The sequence below is a fragment of the Aegilops tauschii genome, chromosome 4, assembly GCF_002575655.3.
Source record: "Aegilops tauschii subsp. strangulata cultivar AL8/78 chromosome 4, Aet v6.0, whole genome shotgun sequence".
In the NCBI taxonomy this organism is placed as follows: Eukaryota; Viridiplantae; Streptophyta; class Magnoliopsida; order Poales; family Poaceae; genus Aegilops; species Aegilops tauschii.
The window spans coordinates 454,565,255-454,581,995 of record NC_053038.3 but is presented as its reverse complement, the minus strand read 5'-3'; the positions used below and the strand labels follow the sequence as shown (position 1 = coordinate 454,581,995).

The 16,741-nt window shown below is 46.2% G+C and overlaps 3 protein-coding genes and 1 long non-coding RNA gene across 5 annotated transcripts; 2 read left to right on the top strand and 2 right to left on the bottom strand.

The window, feature by feature from the left end:
- Positions 1 to 697: 697 nt before the first annotated feature.
- On the bottom strand, positions 698 to 1,553 carry LOC109773093 (uncharacterized). The gene has a single exon (XM_020331790.4). The coding sequence runs from the start codon at positions 1,416 to 1,418 to the stop codon at positions 960 to 962; it is 459 nt and encodes a 152-aa protein (XP_020187379.1). The 5' UTR covers positions 1,419 to 1,553; the 3' UTR covers positions 698 to 959.
- Positions 1,554 to 4,388: 2,835 nt separating this feature from the next.
- LOC120962578 (uncharacterized) lies at positions 4,389 to 8,709 on the bottom strand. Of its 2 annotated transcripts, XM_073496899.1 has the most exons (6): positions 8,599 to 8,707; positions 6,978 to 7,047; positions 5,656 to 5,796; positions 5,271 to 5,565; positions 4,974 to 5,188; positions 4,389 to 4,873 (listed from the first exon to the last, which is right to left on the bottom strand). In XM_073496899.1, the coding sequence occupies exons 1-6, from the start codon at positions 8,649 to 8,651 to the stop codon at positions 4,706 to 4,708; spliced, it is 942 nt and encodes a 313-aa protein (XP_073353000.1). In that variant the 5' UTR covers positions 8,652 to 8,707; the 3' UTR covers positions 4,389 to 4,705. The 2 variants fall into 2 exon arrangements, with proteins under 2 accessions (XP_073353000.1, XP_073353001.1); XM_073496900.1 differs by lacking the exon at positions 6,978 to 7,047 and having other exon boundaries at positions 8,599 to 8,709.
- Positions 8,710 to 9,126: 417 nt separating this feature from the next.
- Positions 9,127 to 10,407, top strand: LOC120963085 (uncharacterized). Its single transcript, XR_006663001.2, has 2 exons — positions 9,127 to 9,561; positions 9,970 to 10,407. It is a non-coding gene; the product is annotated as an uncharacterized lncRNA (long non-coding RNA).
- A 1,136-nt stretch (positions 10,408 to 11,543) lies between these two features.
- On the top strand, positions 11,544 to 13,814 carry LOC109773092 (uncharacterized). The gene is made up of 2 exons (XM_020331788.4): positions 11,544 to 13,287; positions 13,524 to 13,814. Exon 1 carries the CDS (start codon positions 12,142 to 12,144, stop codon positions 13,273 to 13,275), a length of 1,134 nt encoding a protein of 377 aa, XP_020187377.1. The 5' UTR covers positions 11,544 to 12,141; the 3' UTR covers positions 13,276 to 13,287; positions 13,524 to 13,814.
- Positions 13,815 to 16,741: the final 2,927 nt, after the last annotated feature.

The window sequence follows — 16,741 nt, the reverse complement described above, 5'->3', positions numbered from 1 at the left end:
TTTGGCTATATTGGTTAATCTCGTAGGTTTGAACTTGAGTCTCACATCTTCTCTCTTACTTAAAATGTTGCGGAGCTCCTCCCCTGGTGGTCTAATTTTGTTTTCTTGCACAACTATCCAAGAACAGAGTTGTAGATAGAGAGTAAAGGCCAACGTACACTTGGCTGCAGACCTAAGACGAATGAAAGAGGTTAGATTCAATTTGGTGTGTTTGAACTTGGGTCTCACATATTCTCTCTTAATTACAAAGCCGCGGGGTTCCTTCCCTCCTTGTCTAAATTTTTTGATAAATTTTAACATGGTCTTTCTTACCTCATCTTTTTACATGTGAGGTAAAAAGATAAAAGTTAATCATGCCAATAATTAATGAGATCAACGGCTTGGATCTATTTTATATTCTTACCTCTCATGTGAATAGAGGAGGTAAGAGGTAAGAGGCTCAGATCTACTTTTTTGGTTTCTTGCATAACTAACCAAGAACAGAGTTGTAGGTGGGGAGTAAAGGCACATGCACTTGGCTGCAAACCTAAGACGAATGAAAGAGGTTAGATTTGACGAAAGCATGCGAAATGCTGCATAATTCCTATTTGCAATTGAACCTTAGGAAAAAAGGCTGACGAAATCTGGCAAACATTGCTGTGCTCTAATCCAAGCTGCATCAAGGAACCAACCAAGTAAACAGAGTTCCAGTAAAAGATTTTCCCACAATTTCATCTGCATTCACATTTGATTCCATGGAAAGCAAGGAGTTTGTACAAACTTTGCAATAGCTGTCCTTCAGCAGGGAGGTAGCTTATGAAGCAGTTCTCTTCCTCAAATCAGGAAGGAGCAGAACACGAAGCGCCCATCTTTATGGAAAAAGAAAAAACAAATGGCAAGGAGTAACCAGACTACCAGATAGACTCAGACTAGGTGAGCAATTACGGAGCTCACACTCGCTCACTAGTACCCCACCCGTTCTATTGCACGGCCACGAGCTTCCCGCCAATCTCCCCCGCTGCTCCATTGCAGCACCTCCGAGTCCCGTCGCCGCCCTCGCCGCGGCCCTTGGGCACCGTCACGATAAGCTGCCCGTCGACGTACCCGGCCATAGCCAGCTCCGGGCAACAGTCTTCAGGCAGCCGGTACCTCCACCTATCAAGCTCCATGTCGTCGCCATACTCGTCGTCTCCGGTCCCAGCGTGCACCACCACCACCTTGACGACCCCAGGATAAATCCTCACGAGGCGCGCCCTCACCTCGCCCATGGGGCCGCAGGCAGCGAAGAAGTGGAGCGCGGTGGTGCCCTCGAACGCCCTGACGTCGGCGTCCGCCGGGAGCGGCAGCTCGAGCACCTTGCTGTACACGTGCGGCAGCCGGCGGAGGGCCCTCTTGGCGCCGTCGCCGGACGCAGTCATCGTCGACTGTTGCATCCCCATGTAGTACGATCGCGGACGGTCCAGGAGAGAGAGCTCCGACGAGCTCCGAATCCTACGATCTCACCTCTGTCCCTCTCTTCCGGTTCCTCTGTTGTCGAGTATGCCTTCCTTGCCGCCGGGCGACGCGATTTATAGGTGTGCTGGTGGGTCGGAGATGCTAAAGGCCAAAGGATCGAGGTGTCGCGGCGTTCTTGAGTGACGTGGGGGAAAGATAAAGCCCGGGGATCGATGAGGAAGGTGGCGGGAGGAGTCGGAGAGAGATGGATGGACGGCGATAGGATGAAGAAGAGCAGTGTTGGTGCGCGTGTCCGCGCCCCTGCGACGGCAGTGAGTTTGCTCTGCCTGGTGTGCTGCTACGTGGCATGGCCGCTGCGGTGTGGGCTCAGGTGGCCTCTCGAAGATAAGGCCGGTATCGGCGCTTCTCGTCGATCCCAAACATGGGGCTGCTCCAACGGTTTTCAGGGGTTGTGGCATTCTTTGATTCTAGGAATTTTATTACGTGCCTTTGTTTAAGGATTGGCATCATATTATGGGTTTTTTCTATGGGGCTCTTTGCAACACAGAAATCAGGCACCGTGAATCCCAAAATCCAGAGATGTGTCATGGAGGAATTTTCACATGATCTTACGTATATGGATAATTCCCTCTTGCATTAGTTCATCTTTCTTCAGATTGGTACAAAATTCATATGCGGCATCCAAATAGCCATTTTTGCAAAGTCATGTCTTTCATTTAATTTATATAAATTCGACAAAAAAATCGTGATGCAACTCTAGGTATTCCTATGCATGAGGAGCAAAATGTCATGCCGCTCGCGGGGGGCCTAACGTATCGAGGCGCTAATGCAAAATTCATAATAAAATTCACTTAAACCAACATAATTAAATAGGTTAAATGGAAGATAGGTTTTTGCTCTTACATAATTATTGTCCTTGTTTCTTCTTCGCACCGCATGAGATCCATCGATGCCATAGCATCTTAATTCACAACTCTACCTCCTTCCTGACTGCCTCTACCCATCTTCCATGCACCGCATCCTCCTCCCACCGCTACTGCTTTGGTTGCCCATAATCGACACCCCCCCCCTTTCCCTGGCTCTGAAACCTTGATAAGGCTCACATGTATGCCCATGGGAGGGGGAGGGGGAGAGGGTGTTATCACCCATGTCGATATGGACATATATAGGATCGACGATGATGCCTTGTTATCATCGACTCGCCGGTCGACCCCTCCCTTATCCCTTTCCCTCTTACTCCGCTAATTGCCCCCCCCTCCTTGCATTGTTCCTTCTTTGGACACGTCGCTCTATAAAGGCCAGGGCACTAACGTTTGCGTTCACGCCAAGTTTTTTTGTTACATTGTACACGTACACGCCATATAATGAAGGTCACGACAGCCCCCCCCCCCCCCCCCGCGCCGTCCTCTCCGCTTTTAATACATGTGCATTCCTTCTTGATCATTAATCATGGACGCTACCTAACAACCGTAAGGGTGAAGTGGGCGACAGTACATGCCCCAAATCTTACATAAGGAGTAGGCTTATTAGTGATTAGCAACAACCATTATTTGATAGAATTAGAGAGACCGTGTGTAGGGCGGCAACAGGGAGAACAAATGAAAGGACCAACATGGCAACCCGCACGAGGCCCAATTGGAGGGGGGGGGGGCACTTTTTTATCTCCCCGCCTCTTCATATCATATCGGTTGATCGAGGAACAACCCATGTGCTTCTCTTCCCTCGGTTGGTCTTTTGGGTAGTTTCGGCGCCCTTCCTCTCCCAGTTGCTCCACTCCCAAGTTGATCCCATAATTCCTGTCGACCGGCAACTTTCTGACATAACCGGCTGCAGGTCCATAATCTCTCATCAGATCTCTACACACCTAGGTTCGGTCTTCGATCATATTCATATCCTCACAGATTATTATTATTGTTCCTTTTTTGTTCTTGTGGTGCTAAGACTAAAATTGATGTATAACTAATCCTCAGTTTTTCCCAGTTTATAGAACATGGAGATATTTATTACATCAATCATTGTCATGTCTTCTAGAATTAGGAAGTCATATATTAAGTGAAATATACCTTGGCAATCCTTATGTTAATTTGTAGGGTTCCACCATAATTCCACATCAGATTTCTACATATCTAGGGCATCCATCATATTCATATCATCAGAAAAGTACTTTTTCTGTATCTTTTTTTTGTTATTTTTTCTTGTGTTGTCAATTTTTGTTATTTTTTATAGCAGATTTACTATCCTCGGTTGTCTGAAAACAAAAATTGGACCGGTCAGTTTTAGATAGGAGAGAAGAACTCGCACCTAGCCGGCGTCGCAAGTGGAGGCTTAACGATTTGGGTGCGGGGTAGGGTGCCAGTGCAAAAACGTAAGGGGTATATAGGGATGGTCGGGGCGGCGGTGGCACAACGAAAGGGGGGGTGGTGGTTCGGTGAGGCGACACGGTAGTGCCCCCGGGATCGGTCGTTGAGGCCAACAATTAGGTCTAGGTTCGAGGGCGGCGGGCGCCATGCTAGGCGAGGAAGGAGGTGGGCGACTGTTGGATTGATATCCAACGGTTCACTACTAGAAAAAGGCTTACTAGTGGCGCACCAGTTTTGCCTACTAATGGCGCACTACTGGTGCGCCACTAGCACCACGCCACTAGTATTTTTTACTAATGGCGCACCACTGGTGCGCCATTAGTATCTGGTATACTAATGGCGCACCAGGCAGTGCACCATTAGTATAGTCCACGGTGCGCCATTAGTATGCCTCCCAGTGGGCATGTGCTTTGCCATACTAATGGCCCACTGCTGGGTGATGCACCATTAGTATCCCTTTGGCATACTAATGGCGCACATTTGGGCGATGCGCCGTTAGTATGTATATTAGGGATTTTTTTCTTTTCTAATATTTGCACAGATTACAAAATATATTATTGGACAGAATATAAACAGCACCACACAGCAACAGCAGATTCATCGAATACAATAGAAGATTAGTCTCCGAATACAATTCATCATATAAATCTCTGATATCAAAAGACCGAACAAAGATAGAACATTACAAGTCTCGAGACCGCGAGTAGCGAGTTTGTCGAAAGTAATATTAATCCTAACAAGTCCTACTAATCATCATCATACAACTTCTACTCGTTATTAAGGACCTAAAATACCCTATTTAAGGTAAAATAGCATAAAACAATATAGACCCTGACTCTCCATTATGGAGAATGGAGATCATCCTGTCTCCAATTCTTGCGCGGCGCTTCCTGTTGCTTCCAAGAACCTCCTTACGACTGTCCATACATTTTTTTCCATTCTCTGATTAGCATGTCTCCAGTTCTTCTAGAAATCCGGTATGGACAGTTGAGATTCGTAGGATGACCTGGATATAAGTTCAAAACTTGAAGGCTGCCATTCTGATACATCAAATGAGGCACACAATCCTCTGGGATTCTCTGTTGAAAAACATAGTAATAACTTCATAGTTAGCAATGATGTACTAGTTTTAGCAGTATGCAAAAGATGCACGGATGTCGTAATAGTAAAAAATCTTACCAGGGTATCTCCATGGTAGTTACCATAGTTCAACACATGCACTAGTGGCACGTATTGACCATAATGTTGAGGAGTTTGATTGTAGATATTGTAATTCTCAAGATCAGTACAAAATCCGACCAGATGATTTTTCTCCTGATAAGTTAACTCGGAGCCATCGGTGTAGTGGGTTTTGTCTACCATTTTCCGCACATTTTTTGAACAATCAAAATAAGCTGTCAATGGAAATAAGTTGTCAACTATTTTGAAATAAACAATATAGATTAGTTAATAATTAACTATGTTTGACAAACTCACATAGCGGTAGAACTGGAGGCGTATCAACAAGGACCCAAATGTCCATATTGTCTTGGTCGATGCCAGGATCACCAAGATCCATGGTGACAAGCATACCCTCATCAAAACCATACATCTTGCAAAATGCTTCCCAATTTTTGCAACCAAAATAGGTTACGCTCTCAGCATTATACAGATTTACTTCAAAATCCACATCATGATGTGTCCTTAGGTGAATTTTCTTCGTTTCAAAATTTTCATGATCTTCAAAATCCATCCTCTCCAAGACATAGCGTCTTGCATGGCATGGGATAAACTATACTCGAATTGTAAAAGATGAAATTACACGTTGGAATAGTTGAAGTCATGCTTAATTATGAAAAAAACACTTGTCGTCGTTGCGTACCGTTTCAACTTCGAAGGTCTCCTCGAGCTTAATGCTGAAGCGCCGATCATCGTCCAGGTGAGGCCTGTCGCACAGACCTCGACCGTCGTGGCACCAGTCGCACTCCCCCGAGAGACTTTCGTCGTCCGATGACGACATTTCCTATGTTCATAATTCAAAACTACATCATCTCTGTTGGGTCCAATAAGATAATCCACAGTGTGGTGAAAACACGCCCATCCAAATAGAATATGTGGTATGGGCTTTTTTAGTAGGTCATCCTACCAGATTAGGGTTTATCGATGACGAGCAACTGACATTAGTAATAACTATGAGTAGATATCACACTTCTATATGTATAACACAAGAGGCAGTTGATCCTACTTAATTAAGTACTAAGATACCCCGGCCCATGCATTAGTCGGAAGTGCCCCATATGTCCTATTTTTAGCAAAGTCATGCTAAAATTCACGGAAAATTTCAGCATGACCTTTGCTGAAAATAGGACATATGGAGTACCCGAATTTGCCGGAACGAAAGTTAATCGACATTCCGGCAAACTCAAGGGCCTCTCGGGGTACCTGCAAAATCATCACGACACGATGGTCGGAGACAAAACCCAGCAAACTAGCACCACAATGTGCCTCTACTTTCATATGGATGAAAAGGCCACAGACCATATGGTCCTCTACTAGCATATCTTCAACACTCCAATTTCTTTCAGTTTTGGCAGTTTATGTGCCTTTGGTAAGCATTATATTACAAAAAAACAAGATATGCAGTACTATACAATATCCATAACCAGAAAACAAGACATGCATAGGCTATATTTGAAACAAGATATTCTGCCACATCACAAAATACTACTACTACTGCTGCATATGATTCATGCCCTAAGCACAGTATACTACTACTACTGTTGCATCATATCATAGGAAATAATTGCCACTGATATCATTCCAGCCTCTCAAGTGGAAGATGACCCAGCTAACTGAATTTAGTTTCAGTAAGGTTTTCAGTAAAGCCAAATTAATTGCCACTGGTATCATTCCAGCCTCTCAAGAGGCTTGACTATATGTCTGTGTTCTGTCTACTCCATTGTCTCTAGCTGAACTTGACAGTTGACACAGATGCAACCTCATATAAAATATGTGTTGGAAACACTTGAGCTTTATTACAAAGTAGAAGATTTTGCAACATAGCCACTTATATTCACTGAAATAAACACTGAAATAACCACCACTTATATTCATCAACATAACCACTGCCAATCAGAGATGGGGGACAGGGGAGAGGGAGGGCGGACGCCGGCAGCCGGAGGGGCGGGAAGGGGATGAGCATACCTGCGCTGGACGCAGGTGGGTAGGGCTAGAGCTCGCCCCGGTTCTGCTCGATGATGGAGTTCGTCCGATCCTGCAGAGAGAAGGGAAGGTGGAGGAGTCAGGAGGGAATGGAGGGGAGGAGGGAGGTCGAGGTGGATGCCGGCGGGTCAGGAGGGATTTACCTGGCCGCCGCTCGATTTGGCACGTGGAAGACGAGGTGGGGCGGCGGGTAGACGTGGGGGCGGCGGCGCAGGGGAGCTGCAGTGGTGGGGGGCGCGGGGGCGCGGGGGCGGCGGCACGGGGGAGCTGCAGTGGTGGGGGAGCGCGGGGGCGGCGGGGGTCGGGGCGGCGGCGTCGTGGGTCAGGCCGGTGAGCGCGCGGGTGGACTGGCGAGGGAGAGGGAGGAATTAGCTAAGGGGGGAAACTTACTAATGGCGCACCCGGAAGCGGTGCGCCATTAGAATGTTTTTTTACATAGCAATGGCGCACCCACGACGTGTGCGCCATTAGTAAATTTTCTTTATGTAGCAATGGCGCACCAGCCAGAGGTGCGCCATAAGTAATTTTTTTATTATTATTTTTTGTTGCATCTAATAATTTTTTAGAAATTGAATATGAATATGAAACAGTAATAATTTATTATTTAAAAATATCATCAAATTTATTATTTGAAAATATCATCAAATTTGTTATTTGAAAATATAATCAAATTTGTTTTTTTTGCAATTTTAGTTGCATTCATTTGTGACGGTGGAGCGGGCCGGGGAGGGTGCGGGGGGTCGTCGGCGGCGGTGGAGCGGGCCGGGGAGGGTGCGGTGGGTCGTCGGCGGCGGTGGAGCAGGGGAGCTAGGGTGCGGTGGGTCGTCGGCGGCGGTGGAGCGGGGGAGGGTGCGGTGGGTCGTCGGCGACGGTGGAGCAGGGGAAGGGTGCGGTGGGTCGTCGGCGGCGGTTGGAGCGGGGGAGGGTGCGGGGGGTCGGCGGCGGCGGCCGGTGGAGCGGGGTAGAGGGTGCGGGGGGTGCTCGGCGGCGAGGGGACCAGATCTGACGAGGTGGGATAGCGATCGAGATGGAGGGGGATCGAGATAAAAGTGTCCATGAAATATACACTAATGGCGCACGAGGGAGCAGTGCGCCATTACTAGCTTAAACTAGTAATGGCGCACTGCCCCAGGTGCGCCATTAGTAGTTTTGCAAAAAAGTAAAAAAAAAAAATTGTAGTGACGCACTATGTTGCTGGTGCGCCATTACTAGTTCTAACTAGTAATGGCGCACTATGGCCTGGTGCGTCATTAGTATGTCTGGAAAAAAAAATTGTTACTAATGGCGCACCAGCACATGGTGCGCCACTGCTACATAGCAATGGCGCACCACATGTCTGGTGCGCCATTAGTGGCTATTCCATCTATAGCCCTTTTCCTAGTAGTGGTTGGGGTAAATCAACTTAGAATTAAAAAAAAGTCGTTTTATAAGTTCTCATTTATTACATCTCATCATCATTTTTTAACTTAACGTGTCACAGAAAATGTCATGCCACTCGCGGGGGGGCTAACGTATCGAGGCGTTAATGCAAAATTCATAAATAAAATTCACTTAAATCAACATAATTAAATAGGTTAAATGGAAGATAGGTTGTTGTTCTTACACAATTATTGTCCTTGTTTCTTCTCCGCACCGCATGAGATCCATTGACGCCATAGCATCTTGATTCACAACTCTACCTCCTTCTTGACGCCGCCTCTACCCATCTTCCATGCGCCGCATCCTCCTCCCACTGCTCCTGCTTTGGTTGCCCATAATCGTCACCTCCCCCCTCTTCCCTAGCTCTGAAACCCTGATAAGGCTCACATGTATGCCCATGGGAGGGGGTGGCGGCGGGGGAGAGGGTGTTATCGCCCATGTCGATATGGACATATATAGAATCAACGATGATGCCTTGTTGTCACCGATCGCCGGTCGACCCTCCCTTATCCCTTTCCCTCTTATTTCGCCAACTGCCCTCCCCCTCCTTGCATTGTTCCTTCTTTGGACATGGTCGCGCTATAAAGCCCAGGGCACTAACGTTCGCCTTCACGCCAAGATTTTTTGTTACATTGTACACGTACACGCCATATAAGGAAGGTCACGACAGTCTCTCCCCCTCCCCCCCCCTCCTTCTCCGCTTTTGATACACGTGCATTCCTTCCTGATCATTAATCATGGACGCTACCTGACAACCGTAAGGGTGAAGTGGGCGACACTACATGCGCCAAATCTTACTTAAGTAGTACTCTTATTATTGATTAGCAAATACCATAATTAGATAGGATTAGAGGAGACCGTGTGTAGGGTGGCAACAGGGAGAACAAATGAAAGGACCAACATGGAAAATCGCATGAGGCCCAGTGGGAGGGGGGAGCCACCTTTTATCTCCCAGCTCTTCATAATCATAATCGGTCGATTGAGGAACACCCCATGTGCTTCTCTTCCCTCGGTCGGTCTTTTGGGCAGTTTCAACGCTCTTCCTCTCCCGGTCGTTCCACTCCCAAGTTGATCCCATAAGTCTTGGCGACCGGCAACTTTCTGACATAACCGGCTGCAGGTCCATAATCTCTCATCATATTTCTAGGTTCGGTCATCGATCACATTCATATCCTCACAAATTATTATTATTGTTCCTTTTTTGTTCTTGTCATGCTAATACTAAAATTGATGTATAACTAATCACCGCTTTTCCCCAGTTTATAGAACATGGAGATATTTATTACATCAATCATTGTCATGTCTTCTAGAATTAGGAAGTCATATAATTAAGTGAAATATACCTTGGCTATCCTTATGTTAATTTGTAGGGTTCCGTCGTAATTTCTCATCAGATTTCTACATATCTAGGGCATCCATCATATTCATATCATCAGAAAAGTAATTTTTTCCTTATCTTTTTTTGTTATTTTTTTCTTGTCTTGCCAAATTTTGTTATTTTTTATAGCAGATTTACTATCCTCAGTTGTCTGAAAACAAAATTTGGACCGGTCAGTTTTAGATAGGAGAGAAGAACTCGCACCTAGCCGGCGTCGCAGGTGGAGGCTTAACGACTTGGGTGCAGGATGGGGTGCCAGTGCAAAAGAAAGGGGTATACAGGGATGGTAGGGGCGGCGGTGGCACAACGAAGGGGGTGGTTCGGTGAGGCGGCATGGTAGTGCCGCCGGGATCGGTTGTTTAGGCAAACAATTAGGTCTAGGTTGGAGGGCGGCGGGTGCCATGCCGGGCGAGGAAGAAGGAGGTGGGCGGCTGTTGGATTGATATCCAATGGTTGGGGTGAATCAACTTAGAATTAAAAAAAGGGAAATTGTTTTATAAGTTCTCATTTATTACATCTCCTCATCGTGTTTTCAGGAGTTAGGGTATCACAGAATTAAGTGAAGACTTTCCGCAAAAAAAAAAAGAATTAAGTGAAGACGTGGTTGTTTTTCAATTTTGTGAAGACATACTTTGATTATCCGTATTTTAAATTGTAGGGTTCCATCGTACATTTCGCACCGAGGCCCCTGGTTTGTAGATACCGCCCTGGACGTTCCAAACCCAGGTTTTCATTCTTGCATTTCGCACATGTATACTAACTTTTCTAGATATACTTCCCTCAACAGAAAACTTTTGTAGATATATATACGGCCTACACGTTTGTTAATTTGTCATCTTAGTCGCGGTTCTCGTTAACCACAAGCCAGGCAAAGGGCGCGTGCGAGACACTCAGGTGGCGGCGGGAAGGTGCACCGAAGCTTCCTGCGCCCGAACAAATCTATCTCCCCGGCCAGGCCAACCAACTTTGTCGCGCAGGTAGTTGAAGCTGTGTCCTTTTGCTCTTTTGCCTTTTCAGCGAGGAAGTTCAAGCTTTGGTTTGGAAGCATGCAGATAGATAGATAGATCCTGCATGCTGAACCACCGTGTTTTGGATTTGCATTTGCAGATCGAGAGCGGTGGTGTGCACGACTGCATGAACGGCTGTACGAGCCTTGTCTCAACCCTGAACACTGAACCGCCGTGCTTGTCCGGCCCTAGCCGCTGCGTCATCGGCTCGCGCTTTTTGGTTGGCTTTGCTATCTGATCTTGGTCTGGATATGCGTGCCTACGGGTCATCACTTGTCTGTGGCGATCGATTAGACGATAACTGATGAGATAGAGTGGGGTTTTCTTCTTCAGTTACGATTAGCATGCACTGATCAGATCGCCACGTCGATTCGTGCGAGCCAGCCGTCCGTGGCTCGTCTTTTGCTACCGGTGCGTGCCTTGCCGTGTACACTTGTGGCCGCCTTCGGCTTTCGGCGGAACAGTTTGTGCGTGCATGCTTGCCGCGCCGCATGCCTGTGCGGACGTGCACGCCATGGCTGAAACTTTTGGTTTGGGGTGGTGAATGGTGGCCACGGGACAAAACTCGTTGGAATCAGGCGCACGGATGGCTAATATCGGTGGTGGGTGGTGGTGCAGCGCGGCATAAGTTTCCCGCAGTAAGAACTGCACGACACTGTACCAGCCATCCGTGTGCCTCATTCCAACGAGTTTTGTCCAGTGGCCACCACCTACCACACCAAACCAAAAAATTTAGCCATCGCGTGCACGTCCGCACAGGCATGCGGCGCGGCGGGCATGGACGCACAAACTGTCCCGCCGAAAGCCGAAGCCGGTCACAAGTGTACACGGCAAGGCCGGTAGCAAAAGGCCAGCGACGCACGGCTGCCCCGCACTCATTGACATGGCGATCTGATCATTGCAAAGCTAATCGTAATTGGAGATGAAAACCTCACTCAAGCTCATCACTTATCGTCACCGATCGAATTACCCGTCATGTCATAGTGTCACATCACACACAAAGCTAAAAACTCATCGTACGGATGAATCGATCAGATTGTGATGTGATCTCACAAATCGTAGAACCGCGGTGGCAATTCGCCTCCTGCATCGATCAGATCCGCTACCCACTGCGTACTACTGGTGGGAGTACTACCATGCGTCTCGTCCATCATTTTGTCCCAAGCTTCCCACCAGCCAAATTCTGGTGTACTTTTACCGGTATTGTAATAAATCTCTCTCCTGCGGTTCTACCCCTTGTGATGTATATAAACAGGGCAGCGAGCGAACACAAGACATCTTCGACATTATACACACAGGTCACAATCGTTCTTGGTATCACAACCATCTTCTCCTCTTCACCATGAGCAACATCTCTCCTTCTTTCAGCGCCCCCACCCTTCTGGCCACGTCCTCCTCCCTTCGTCATTTCTTTCCTCTCGCCGGCAGCCAGAGCACCAAGCATGCCATCCCCTCTACCCGTCCCAAGCCTCCTATGAACCGCATCAATATTACCCACTTCATCAATTTCAAGCTAGATCCCGCCGCAAACAACTATGCTCAGTGGACGCAGAAGTTCTACGCTATCCTCACCAAATACGACTGTGCCCACCATGTCGACCACGAGTCTGATCCTCGTCTTCAAGATGCCAAGTGGCGCAACGACGATCTGACCATTGTTTTGTGGTTCTATGCTACCATTTGCGATGAGCTCTATCAAGTGGTGAGGGAGCCGGAGAACACCGCGTATACTGTTTGGGACAAGTTGTACACCTTCTTCCGGGACAACCAGCCCGGATGGGCCGTCCACATCCGCGAAGAGTTAAGTGCCACTGAGCAAGGAGACATGACGCTGGCCGCCTACTGCAATCGGATTAAGGCCCTCGCTGACGCCCTCGCCGATGCGGGTGAACCAGTCAGCGATGAGATGTTGACATTGCAAATGATCCGAGGACTCAACAACCGCTTCCATGTGTTGGCAACTACTCTTCCCATGCACAGGCCTTTTCCTACCTTTATCCAGGTCCGTTCCCTGCTGTTGTTTGAAGAAATCAATCTTAATGCGCGTGACAGGGCCAAGGGATCCTCCACCATCACCATTGGCACCAACACCGGCTCCAGCTCCACCCTCGGTGGAAGCAACAATGGGAATCAAGGCGATCGCAACGCTTTTTCTAACACCCGGCCTGGACATTCGGCACAACCACAACAACGACCCTGGATGGGCTACTTTGCGCCATGGGGGGCGCCCTTCCCGTTTCCGAGGCAGCCGCCGCACACTCAGTGGGCCCCTCGAAGCGTCGGCGGCGTCCTCAACCCACGCCCATCTGCTCCAACTCAGGGATACTCGTTGCTCTACTCCATGGCATCCATCTTTATGCCGTCGCCTCCCTCGCGACACCGGTTCTCCGTGATCGACGCGGCGCCCGGCAACACAAGCTCCACCCCTCCTCCAACAATGACTAGTACATGGACTATGCCGCGTAATCGCATGTGACGGGTTGCAGAGGTAATCTCAACTAGTATCTTTTCTCTTCAATGCACTTGTCGTAGTTTAGTTGTTAGTAATGGTTCCTGGATCACCATTACTCCTACTAGTTATACTCATCTCGGTCACACTCCCCCTTTCTCTCAACAATGTTTGATGTTTTACTCTTGATTGTTAATGACTTCATACCCATATGCAATTTTACTCGGGGCAATTCTTGTTCTATTGAATTTGATCCATATATTTGTTTTGTGAAGGATCTAGCCACCAAGGGAATCATCGGGAGATCTAGTTGTTAGAAAGATCTATATTCGCTTTTCTCCATAAATAAAGGTGGCCCCTCGATCTGCTCCATCAACATGTGGCATCGGCGACTTGGACACCTAGGGCAAGCTTCGTTAGTGGCCATGGCAAAAAAAAAGTATTCCTTCTTGTGATAAGCCAATGCGGCCATCACATGTTTCTTATTTGTCTTTACTATATCACCTTTCCAAAATACATTGTGATTTGTGGACTTTGCCAATTTATAGTTTCTCCGGTTTCCAGTACTACCCTATCATTTTATATGACTGTTCTCATTATTCCTGAACATTTTCCGTTAGAAACAACTCTGGTACAACTAACAACTTGCAATGTTTTCTTTAACTGACAAGTGAGCCCTGGTTAGTAGGTTAGCCGGCTGATTTAATTAGGTAAGGCTAAGTTTAACCATCATGGGTCCCAACAGTCAGGTTTGACCTGCCCACGCCAGCTTTGATTGCCCCCACTAGCACTACAAACTTTGCTCTATTTTGCGACGCTTCACTTGTGTCATGTATAACCCGTTTTCGTCATCGAAAATACTTTGGCGATGTTTTTCGGTCGTCGCGCCCACCATCACCGAAGCGCTGTCATAGAAAATAAAATTTCGACGGTACCACTTTTTTCGTCACGCAAGTTGGCATATTAGGTGACGGAACAAAAATGTCACCAGCGATCGTGTTTAGTGACGGCCCAGATGTCACCTATGATGGCCCCATATGTCGCCCAAAATCTTTTTGGCGACAATAATCCCGTCACCGGTGATCGGTTCGGGGGTTGACTGGTCAAAGATTCAGATAGGTGGGGCTAATAGTTGCTGACGTGTCTTCTTCCATGTGGGTCTGCCATGATTTTTATCACCGACCGTCCCTTCAGTAATAATCGGGCGTCAGTTTTGACCGGTCAAAGATGCTGACATATGGGCCCAGAATATGCTGACGTGGCTGCTTACAAGTGGGACTAGACATTGTTGATGACATGCATTTACGTCACAATTATCGTCGCTCGTAGAAAAAATTAGATTAATTGATGTGAATTTTGTGAGTGAATCCGTATTTAATTTGTAATTTCAGGAAAATAGATTGAAAATTTGATTCGCTGGAATATGAGATTTCAAACATTGGCAACAGAGCTTTCATTATAAGTGAATCCTAACATTTTACAAGGAGAAGCAGAGGACAAATTGTCGAACAAAGTAACATTAAATTGACTATAAGCATGAGGCCATCGGTGTTTTTCGGACGTTGTCTTGTGCTGACTGTGTGGACTTCCTTAACAGATGACTGAGCATTGCCTCCATATGTCTTTGCCTTTTTTCAAAGACAGTGGATTTCTTCTGCTGATCCATTTTGAAATCTTCAATCTCTTCTAGCTGCTTCTTCTGAAGTTCTTTAATTTCTACTATCTGGGCAAAAAGGGGTTCATTGAGCTCTTCATGAAACATATCAGTTGCCTTTTTTGCATCTGCCTCTTGAGTTGCAATGATGTGTTCTAGCTCACGGATATGTTCACGAGAGGATGAATTCTTAACGGAGGAGGATGGGACGCCCATGCTGAAAAGTAAGGTGCTTGGGGAGCTCTTTTCCTCAATGATTTCTACATCAGGTATTGTTGTTGTATCAAGCAGTTTTGATGGTGTATGTCTGATCCTCGATTCATTCAGCAATACGGTTGATAGCAGTGTTAGAACAATGTTTGGTAGTTTGAATAATTATTGTCAGACTATAAATTTGAAGCCTGCAAATTTGGCAGTACTTATGATTTGTTTTTTTGCAGTCAGACTCAATGGAGGATCCTTGTTTCTAGTGCACGTAGTTCAAGCAAGTCTCCACCAGACTGATTATCAATGTTGTCCTTAGGCTTGTATCAGATTTATCAATTGGTAAACATCAATACAACAAGAAATGTGGTAATCCAACATACAACTTTTGTAATAAGGTAGTACAAACACGTACTATATGTCTGAAGTGGGAATATCATTATGTAGGTGCAGTGTTATGGCTGAGCTTCAGAGTAGATGGTTTTCCTTATTTCTTCGCACGAAGTTCCTATGACATGTAGCTCAAATTCCGTACGATGTTTCCAGAAGTATGGATTGACAAGTTAAAAAGCCAAGAGTGTGTATCACATACATTGGAATGATCCTCACACTAGTGGTCCACAAGTTTCTGCCAACTTTCTTCATTTATATAATTAGGCTTTAATGATATAGCCTGCTCACGGGTGCGTTTTTTAGCTTGTTCCAGTAATTGTTCCTAACTGGAATATCGCGACCACATTTCCTCATAAGACCAATGCACATTTCTATGGCAAATGCATCCTTGGGGTCAATATGATCCATTCCCTGCATAAAACATACACTCATTTAGGATAGAGGATATGCACGTCTAGTTTTTATAAACGTTTTACAACACAAGTTCAACTTGTAGATTAATTAACATCAGGAAAGAAAGTTTAACAATGTGAATAGATGGGTCATTCATTGTAGATCTTGTTGAAATTAAAGATGAAGGTACATCGGCTATGGTGCGCTTTTTCCCTAGTGCCACTCTAGAACCATACATTGCCTGGACGAATGCACTCGAAGACATCTATATCTATACCAATATAAAAAGACCCAAATGGGCAGATCCAAACCATCTCTGTCAAATCATGTTATCTACCGGTTCAAATCGCTCCAATGTTGAGCACCAAACACGTTTAACGCTTTAATTACCCACCACTGTTATTGGTTATAAACACGTTTTGACTCAACGCTATCCCTTGAAATCTGCCATGTAATTAGTATCCTACCAATTCCGTGAAAAAGTAATTGATATCTTACCAAATACCAACGTGCAACAGATATATCTTACCTAATATAACGTGTAACTAATATCTTACCTAATATAAACGTGCATTGCACGTACATTATTACTAGTAGTTTAGAAACAAAAATCTAGAAGTGGTACTAATCTGATGTACAAGAAATCTGTACGTGAGTAGTAGTTTTCTTAAGATTACCAGGATATTGACCTATATCAATCTAGCTGGCATCATCTGAACCCTGTGAATCCATATCAGTTTTGTAGACACCATCTTTTCTCAGTGCACGTTTGGCATTAGGACAATCGTCCTCCGGTGTCTCTTCTTTAATCCTGCAGTACATATGTGCTCGTCTGGCAGCAACAACTGT